The sequence below is a fragment of the Carlito syrichta genome, unplaced genomic scaffold (assembly GCF_000164805.1).
Source record: "Carlito syrichta isolate Samal-C Ts95f unplaced genomic scaffold, Tarsius_syrichta-2.0.1 Scaffold96015, whole genome shotgun sequence".
Taxonomy (NCBI): Eukaryota; Metazoa; Chordata; class Mammalia; order Primates; family Tarsiidae; genus Carlito; species Carlito syrichta.
Window position 1 is genome coordinate 13,447 of NW_007040111.1, and position 9,647 is coordinate 23,093.

The following is a 9,647-nucleotide window of genomic DNA, read 5'->3' on the forward strand; positions in this document are numbered from 1 at the left end:
TAGCTGGAACTACAGGCGCCCACTACCACGCCCGGCTAATTTTTTTGATTTATTGTGGAGATGAGGTCTCGTCAAGTTGCCCAGGTGGGTCTCGAACCCGCGGGCTCAGGCGAATCCACTCACCTCAGCCTCCCAAAGGCGCAGGATTACAGGCTGAGCCCCCAAGCCCAGTTGTGATCTCTTTTTAAATAAATCTTTTCTTTCTTCACAAAAATAAAAATAATAAAAATAATATATAAGCTTAGATACTCTATTCTAGACAGAAACTTTAGATAAGTACTTTTTTTCAGTGAAGATTACTATAAACTGCTAGACATTCTCTTCTAATTATTTTGAAAGGATAATACCAAAAAAAATTTTTTTGTTTTGTTTTGTTTTTAGGCGGAGTCTCACGTTGTTGCCCAGACTGGAGTACAGTGGTATAATCACGGCTACCACTGTCTTGACCTGCTGGGCTCTGGCAGTCCTTCAGCCTTCCAAGTAGCTAGAATTACAGGCACAAGCCACCACACCTGGCTAATTTTTTGATTTGTTGTAGAGACATGGTCTCACCAAGTTGCCCAGGTTGATCTAGAACACCTGGGCTCAGGCAATCCTTTCACCCCCCCCTCCCCCCACCTCCCAAAGTGCTGGGATTACAGGCATGAGCCACTGTGCCCAGCCCAAAATCTTTTTTATTTCAATATATGACATCTATACTTTGTAAATATTGAAAGGACTTACATAAGTTTTCAGCAAGGCAATATCTCCCTCATCCAGAGCTAAAAGAAGAGAGATAATACATAAGATTCAAATTGTTTTGAGTGACAAAAACTAAACAAAATTATGATGCTATAAATACAATAAAATAGTTCCTGAATTTAAGAAATCTTTATCTAATCAGAGGAAAAGAAGAATTTAAAAAGTACATAATATACATAATATACATGAATACATATTTTGTATATTTTATATAGTACAGACATAAAACATATCCATTAAGGATCTCGGTTAAATGATATTATATTCATACAATGAAATACAATGCAGGTATTAAAATGAACATAGGAATAGAAAGCTATCCAAGAAATTCTATTAAATAAATCCAAGTAAGTTAAACAACACAGCATACAGAACTTACATATAATTTGTTTTTACATAAAAATTATTTAAAATAAATGTGAATACACTGAAATGGTGTTCACCTAAACACTAACAGGTGTTGATTTACAATTAATCCTTTTTATTCACAAATTCTGCATTTGTGAATCCGCCTAATTGCTCAAATTTATTTGTAATCCTCAAATCAATACTCATGTGCTTTCATGGTCATACATGAACATGCAGAGAGTGGCAAAAATTTTTAGTTCACAGCTGAGAACAAGTCACTATGCCCTCTTGTTTCAGCTCTCATACTGAAATATTACAAATAAATTTGAGCAACTAGGTGAATTCACAAATGCAGAATTTGTGAATAAAAAGGATTTATTGTAAATCACTTGAAGTACTAGATGAATACTGTTAGCATTTAGATGAACACCATTTCAGGGTATTCTCCACATTTGTTTTAAATAATTTTAAAATGAGATGGCCAGAGGATGGAGATGGTACAGAAATTGCAGTACAATCTAAGCAGCTCAGGCTCTGGGGCCAACTGGGCAGGGTTTGATTCCTAACTCTGGAAATCTGTTAGTATGGTGGCCTTAGTCAAGTCACTTAACACTTCTGAACTTCGTTTTCTCTTTTATAAAATAAAGAAAAAGAATGTGCCAGGATGAGTTGCTTTCAGGATTTAGGATTATAATCTATGTGAGATATGTGTATATGTATTTCTCCTAGAAGGAATTGTTCAGTGTTTGCTAATTCAGTGTTTGCAGCAACTTTACAGAACATATCTACCATGAATAATAAGAACCAACTGTACATACATTTTTTTTTCAATTTGGAAAGACAAGCTATTTTCAGAAGGCAACATAGCCCTTTTTAAAAAAAACTATGCATGAGTACAGGTAGGAAAAAAGCATGCTCAGGTAAAAGCAGCTAAACCAGTTTAGCTGAAACAGTAAACATGTTAGGTAGTAAATGGGAAATTAGGTAGATGGAGGTTTGGGGCCCTGGTGAGGTAGACCACGAACGCCAGAATGAGGTAACAAGGGCCACATTATAGGAACTGTGCCTTAGGAAGAATTTGCTCACTAAGGTATGAAGAACAGACTGGAGTATGTGAGGTGAGTTAGAAGTCACAAGAACATTACACACGGTGGCGGCAGTAAAAAGAGAAAGGAAGTGGTAGATAAAAAGTCCTCAGAGGAAGACTCTACAGATCATGACAAATGACTAAAAGTGAAGAGCTGAGGGAGACAGAATCAAGCATGATGCCCTAGCTTTGCACCTAGGTACCTCAAAAGAAGGTGGTACCCTCTAGCAGAAATAGAGGAATCACACTAGAAACTGGTTGGCAGAGGGAGATACCAAGTTCAATGTTAATTTTGTTAAGTTTGTGGCACTGCTACCTGTGCAGAAAAAAATACAGCAGTCATGACTGCTATCCTTTGACAGGTCTTATTACAAAGTTGGTTGTTGGCTGTGTTTGAGAACACAAATTTCTGATGGTTCTCATCATTCCCAGAATTGATAAAAGTGATTCACTGTGCCTAAACTGTTTGTACAAAATACATGGTTTATGCTGAACACCTGCTTTCCTTCTAGGAGTCTGGAATTTTGATATGTGCTTTGCAAAATTGCCTACTTTGTCCAGTCCCTAATAAAAACCCTGGATGCCAAGTCTCTAACAAGCTACCCTGGTTAGCAACACTTTACAGGTTGTCACAACTTGTTGCTGGCATTAAACACATCCTAGGTGACTCTACCAGAAGAGGATTCTTGGAAGTTTGTGCCATGTTTCTCTTGGACTTTGCCCCATGTGCCTTTTCTCTTTGCTGATTTTGCTTTGTATCCTTTCACTCTACCATTGTCATGAGTACATCTATATGCTAAGTCCTGTGAATACTCTCAGTGAGTTATTAAACCTGAAGGTAGTCCTGGGAACTCTCCAATACACTGGTATATCCTGATGACGCAATCTAGAAGGCAGAGAGATATCTGACTCTAGAGTTCAAGTGCCAGCAAGATTGACTAGGTAAGTATATATAGAGAAAAGGCAGTTCAGGATAAGAATGGATGAAATTAACATAAACAAAATCAAGTGAGGACAGAATAAAGGAAAGAGTAGTCAAAAAAGGAAGATAAACAGGAAGGTTCAAAGAAACAATGGGAGCCTTAATGAAAGGCTCAGCAATGACAAAAACTCTAGGACTGACAAAATACTAAAGACGTGGAAATTAAGAAAACACTGATCTGCTTCAACAGATTTATAGTGACAAAAACCAAACTGCAAGGGGTTTAAAAAAAGAAACTAAGTAGTAAAGAAATGTACACAGTGGATATAATAGTAATAACTATTGAGATAATCACTGTATGGTACACTGTGATTAAGAAATACATATAGATTATTTTATTTAATCCTATATAAGCTTGTAAAGTGAATATAATTATTTTCACATTCCAGACAGGATAAACTAAATTTCACAGAATTTAAGTGGCTTGTCCATTATCAAACAGCCAGTGTGAGAATGGACAAAGCAAAGCCAAGCCTAGGTCTTTCTGACTCCCCAACCTATCCTTTCACCTTTAGGCAGGGAAAGAAAAAAAGGAAAATGAATTGTAGCTTGAGAGGTTAGGAGAGTACAAAGATTTTCTCAACTATGTGTTTTTAAGATAAAAATGGACGTTAGCATATTTACAAGAACAAAAGGAAAAAACTCTAGGAAAACAAGCAGGTAAGCTGGTGACTGATGAAGCAAAGTCCCAGAGGAGGAAGAGATAAGGTCAGGAACACAGATAGGAAAGTTAGACTTGACAAAAAATGGAAGATGATGGAGAAGTTAAGAGAACTCTTGGGTGGATTCTCAGTCTCCTCAGCAGAGAGCCAAAAGTCATCAGTCAGGAATTAAGAGACTGAACTGAGAACTTGAGAAACCTTTAAAAGGCTTGAAATAAACACAGTGTCAAACCAAGTGGAGTCAATAGGAGAGTCAAAAAATGCTAATCAGCAATTAGGTACTTGAGAATGGAAAGCTTAAACTGGAAGTAACTTAATCAGTATGGTTTTGTGACTTGTTTGAACAATGCTGGCAGCCTATTAGCAGAAAAAGAAGAAACAATGAAACTTCTTAGAATTACAAAGGAGAAAGCTAAAAGTGCAATGAGCAAAGATAGTAGATAGTAAGTGCACTGTGGGAAAAAGAAAATAGTATGAGCAGGGAACCAGATTGGAGGTGATACAAATTAGAAACATCAAGAGACCGATCAGGTTAAGGTTCAGTGGTAATGGAGACTGAAGAGCAAAAAGTTGTGATGGGAGAAAAAATGGAAAGTTTGATATTTTAGAAGTGAAGCAGTTTCCTTTAACGATAAAGTCTCTAATTGTGAACATCTCCTTAGGTGGCTGAGGTGCAGTAACGATGGGATTCACCAGAATTGAGGTGATCAAAGATCATCAACATAACTCCTGAAGACCCCAAAATGATGTGACACAAGAATAGGGAGTCAAAAGAAAAAAGGGCTTTGACAACCTGGGTGCTAGGCCTTAAAAGGTCATGTATTTGCTAGGCAACCTTGGAAAAAGTTTTTATTTGCTCTTTCTGAGTATTTGCCAGGCAACCTTGGAAAAAGTTTTTATTTGCTCTTTCTGAGCATTATTTGTTGAAAAACAAATAATATTGCAGGGTGCGGTCACTCATGCCTGGAATCTCAGCACTTTGGAAAGCAGAGGCGAGAGGACTGCCTATATATATATAAAGATAGGCAAAATGGCAATATTAATTTCCTCCCCCGAGAAGTTGGTGGCTGGGGCGAAGGGTAGGAGGCTTTTTAATGTATCTTTTCCTGAGTTATGAGCCTTGTATTATTGAATCAACTAATTTGTTTTGTTTTTTAAAATGAAAAGTACGTCTCGGAATTCTGGCTACACAGAGATCACCAAGTTGTCGTACTTGTGGGAAGCGGGAGGTCAGGAAAGAGTATCAGGTGACCAAACACGGCCAGGCTGAGGAACTATACAAGGCCTGTACGGCCAAGCAGCGTGAATGACTTCTTCAAGACCCGAAAGCAGAGAATAAATAAAAATTTCCATCAGGAGGATATGAATGTAGAACCTGTCGTGGGATGAGAGAGAGAAGGCAAATAGGTTGACCTGGCTGGCGTCCAGGCTAAAATCACTAGGGGTACAAAGGGCAAGAGCAGAGCCGGGGGCAAGAATCCAGCTCTTTCCAGTGTCAACGCTTGTCCCGCCCCGGCTCCGAGCTCCTGCCATGTCAACTAACCTCGGATGGGCTTGTCGTCCTTCTCATCCTCTTTGGTTTTCCGCTGATCGGCACCGAGGTAATCCGGCATTTTTAGTAGATCCAAGTGCCTCAGCTCCTTAGTGATTACACAGCACCTTCCTTGCTTCCGGTGGTGTCTTCCCTTTCCCTTCCCCAGCGGAAGTGCAGCCGGGCTCTGCGTGTCCCCCCTTACGTCGCGAGTGAGAGGCGAACAGATCGCTGGAGAAATCGCGTTGGCGCCCTGGTCTTGGTTTTGAATTCATTACCCGCGAGACGGAAACCTGACAGTATTTGTAAAATATGTCATACTAGACATACAATAAGTAAAGAGTAGATCTACAAATAGAATGAAGGTACTATGTTTCTGTTAAGAAGTTAATATTCAGAATACATAAAGAACTACAACTCCACAAGAAAACAACCTGCTTTTTAAAATGGGCCAAGAATCTGAATAGACATTTCTCCAAAGAAGATGTACAGATGACCGACAAACACATAAAAGATGAGCAAAACCACTGTTAGGGAAATGCAAATCAAAATCATAGATGCCACCTCACACCCTTTAGGATAGCTACTATAAGAAAAAAATAGGAAATACATCCTGGAAAGGTTGTGGAGAAAATGGAATTCTTGCACACCGTTGATGAGATCGGAAAATGTTGCAACTGCTCTGAGAATGTTGTGATAATTCCTTAGAAAAGTCAAAATAGAATTACCATATGAACCAGCAACTCCACTTCTGGGTATATACCCAAAGAATTGGAAACAGGGTCTCATAGAGATATCTATGTACATCCATGTACATAAGCAGCATCCATCACAACGGAAAATGTGGAAGTAACCCAAGTGTCCATCTACAGATTAATGGATTTTAAAAATGTAGCATATACATGCAGTGAAATACTATTCAGGCATTATGCTAGGTTATACACCCAGTCACAAGACAAATACATCATCCCACTTATATAGGGTACCTGGAGTTGTCAAATTCCCAGAGACAGAAAGAAGCCTGATGGCCCATGGGGAGTTATTCAATGGATACAGAGCTTCAGTTTTGCAAGATAAAAAGGGTTTTGGAAGAAGCTAGGCTAGGGCTTCTTCCTAACGCTGCTATCACATACTCTCTGGCTCTCTGCAGTGAGACTGTTAATTAAGACTCCATCACCCTTTAAAAATAATAATAATAAAGAACGGGCTCGGTGGCTCAGCCTGTAATCCCAGCACTTCGAGAGGCCAAGGCGAGTGGATTGCCTCAGTCGGCGGGTTCGAGACCAACCTGGGCAACTTGGCGAGACCTATCTCTACAATAAATCAAAAATTAGCTGGATGTGGTAGCGCACGCCTGTGGTTCCGGCTACTTGGAAAGTGGTTGTGAACATGCCACTGCACTCCAGCCTGGGCGACGGAGTGAGACTCCGACTCAAAAAAACAAACAAACAAACAAACAAGAATCCAAGAGATTGGTTGCACAACATTACTGAATCGTGCACTCAAAAATGGTGACGATAGTAAATTTCACATTATGTATATTTTAGCACATTATTTTTTTAAGTAGTTTTGCTACTGCCCTGGCTGGAGTGCAGTAGCATGCTCCTGGTCACTGCAGCCTTGACCTACTGGGCTCAGGCGATTGTTCTGCCTCAGACTCCCAAGTAGCTAGAACCACAGGTACGTGCCACCACACCCAGCTAATTTTTGTTTTTGTGTTTTTTTTTTGGTTCATTGTAGAGATGAGGTCTCACCAAGTTGCTCAGGCTGGTCTCCAACACTTAGGTGCAGGCAATCTTCTCGCTTTGGTCTCCCAAAGTGCTGAGATTATAGGCGTGAGCCACCGCCCGGCTTAGTTGTGTTTGAAATGTCATTTTTGAAGTGAATTTTTGTCATGCAGCAAATATACCGACTAATTAAATGTATTTAATAGTGAAAATGTAACCTCTAATGAATAATTTACTAATGTCTAGGGCTTCTTGTCAAAGAGTGGCACATCAAGTTTATTTTGCTCAACCTGTTCCGGATACAGCCCTTGGAAGTGTGCCTTTGCCCACTGGTTTCCTTTCACTCATTTTTGCTTTTGACCTCAGTCCTAGTAGGAAGCGTACAGTAGGACTACAATGGCTCTTACTATGCATTAAAAAATTAAGTTCCAGAGTCCTGTAACTGAGACTATCTTGAAAGAAAACTGCATTCCATTAAAGCAAATTAAAAAGATTTCTGGCCTTGCAACAGAATCTAAATATGAGAGAGGTTCCTTTTCCAAATGAGTATTAAAAGAGATAATGCAGGTAAATTACTTAGTAATAGCACAACAATAGCTTAATAATAATAGCTCCTATTATTATTAAGGTAAACAAATGTATCACAGGCATACGTACATAATTATAGTACATTCTCTATGACTGTACTATACTAGTAATTGTCGATACTAGTTCATATACGTCTTTTCATTTTTTTATTTATATAAGTAGAGCTACTGGGGAAAATCATTGGTTAGGTGCAGGATAATATATAAAGTAGTAGAAACTTAAAGATAAGAATATTAAAGGAACTGCTTTTAAAAAGTCAGTTCTACGTATTGCACCAGGACGGAGAAAATAATCCTTTTTACAGAAAAACTCTTGCGTGTAGGAACCATTCTTTCGTGCGTCTTGATCTCCAGCCGGATCTGAGTTAGCGAGGGACTAGGCTGTCGCACACGTTGGCGAGGGCGCCTGGGAGTGGGTTTGGCGACCGCAAAGAGCATCCCGGAAGTGCTTTCTGGTCGTCTCCATGCGCCGGCTCCCGGGCGTCGTAGAGCCAAGGCGCGAGGCTCGGACTGGAAGGCAGAACTGGAGGGGACGCTAAGTGCCCTCCGCCCGGGACGTGAGCCGCTGTGCCCGCGGGTCTAGACCGGGCGCCATCATGCTGCTCCTGCCAAGCGCCGTGGACGGCCAGGTTACCGCCATCAGCCACACTCTGACCTCTGGTAAGTGCCCACCCAACCCCGGTTCCGTCCCATCTCAGCCGCCCCTGCCTCAATCCTCTCCCTCGGCGACCCTGGGTCTCTCTACCCTACACCCTGGCGACTAGGTCTGGGACTTGTGGGGCCGTGACGAGTGCCCTTTTGCTCCCTGCTTTACAGTAATCGTACCCTAGATTGGAAGGAAGGAGGGTGAGGGGCGTCTTCCTTTTGGCACCTACGGTTGCTTCCTCCTCTCGCAGTTGCTGACTCACAGATTGGGCCGAGCAATTCGGGACCGAACACCCCGGTACCCCAGGAAGGGTCCTATACGCATCTCCCTGCCCTATGGCGAAGAGACTACCGGCAGCAAGCACCCACGTGCTTGGGGTCGTACAATGCTTTGCTGCTAGCGCGCTATTAAACACCTTTCTCTCCCTGTACGTTTGCAACGACTTTTTTTTTTTTTTAATGTCAGAACTCCGACACTGCTCCTGATAGTCTAAAAAGACCCTTGCCTGGGTTGCTGGAAAGGTCCACATATATAGACTTTTAAAGGCAGTCATTATTGGTGAAACTTGACCTGCTGCCGTAATTTCTTAGATTTATAGCTCAGGACAGTCGTAGTTATTGTAAGCTTTGAGTTTCCAGTTTCAGTGATCTACATTAATTCCCACAAGCACTTACATAGGCGCTTGTTGGATGTGATTTTGAGCATATCCCATGGGGTTTGTGTATCTGCATCTTACAACTGGATGAAAAGGCAACATTTCTTAAAAGGCACACCCACATTATATAGGTAGTACTTCTGCTATACAATGATTGAATTCTCTCCTGTGTAAGGTGGGGGAAGTCTTAATTTCCCAGACCAATTAAAACATGAAAAGTCAAAATTTTTTTTTTTAAATAGAAAACTGTGGCTATTAAGTACGAGGGAAAGCTTTTATCCGAGTTATTCATTACTGGATTTTTAAAAAACTTTTTGCTTTCTTACGGAATACGAATTTAAATCAAGATGTTCAAGTTTTTTCCTGAACCAATTTTTTTGAATTGCTAATTTATGCAGATATACAGTAATTTACTTCCACTTCCTAGATATAGATAATGCCTTCCTACAGGTTTGTGATTTTTTTTTTCTGAGTGCTTTTTTTCTTTTGCAGTGACAAAATTGTGGCTCCCCACAACCTCAAACTCCCAGGCTCAAGTGATCCATCTGCCTCAGACTCCCAAGTAGCTGGGACTGCTGGTGCATGGCTACCATGCCCATCTTTTTTTTATTTTTATTTTTTAAGTTGGAGTCTCACTCTGTCACCCAGACTGGAGTGCAGTGGCCGCTCCCGGCCACCGCA

The 9,647-nt window shown here is 40.6% G+C and overlaps 2 protein-coding genes across 3 annotated transcripts in view; one reads left to right on the forward strand and one right to left on the reverse strand.

Annotated features, from left to right (window-relative positions):
* PSMC2 (proteasome 26S subunit, ATPase 2) overlaps positions 1-5,513 on the reverse strand; it is a 17,777-nt gene extending 12,264 nt beyond the window's left edge. Inside the window, exons 1-2 of the mRNA XM_008062478.2 lie at positions 5,364-5,513; positions 724-761 (exon numbers count right to left, since the gene is read on the reverse strand). Coding sequence (XP_008060669.1) covers positions 724-761; positions 5,364-5,433 — 108 coding nt within the window. The 5' untranslated portion in view covers positions 5,434-5,513. The remainder of the gene's footprint in view (positions 1-723; positions 762-5,363) is intronic.
* Positions 5,514-8,017: 2,504 nt separating this feature from the next.
* DNAJC2 (DnaJ heat shock protein family (Hsp40) member C2) overlaps positions 8,018-9,647 on the forward strand; it is a 35,781-nt gene continuing 34,151 nt past the window's right edge. For both annotated transcript variants that reach the window (XM_008062488.2, XM_021714586.1), the window contains exon 1: positions 8,018-8,325. In XM_008062488.2, the coding sequence (XP_008060679.1) occupies positions 8,262-8,325 (64 nt within the window). In that variant the 5' untranslated portion in view covers positions 8,018-8,261. The remainder of the gene's footprint in view (positions 8,326-9,647) is intronic.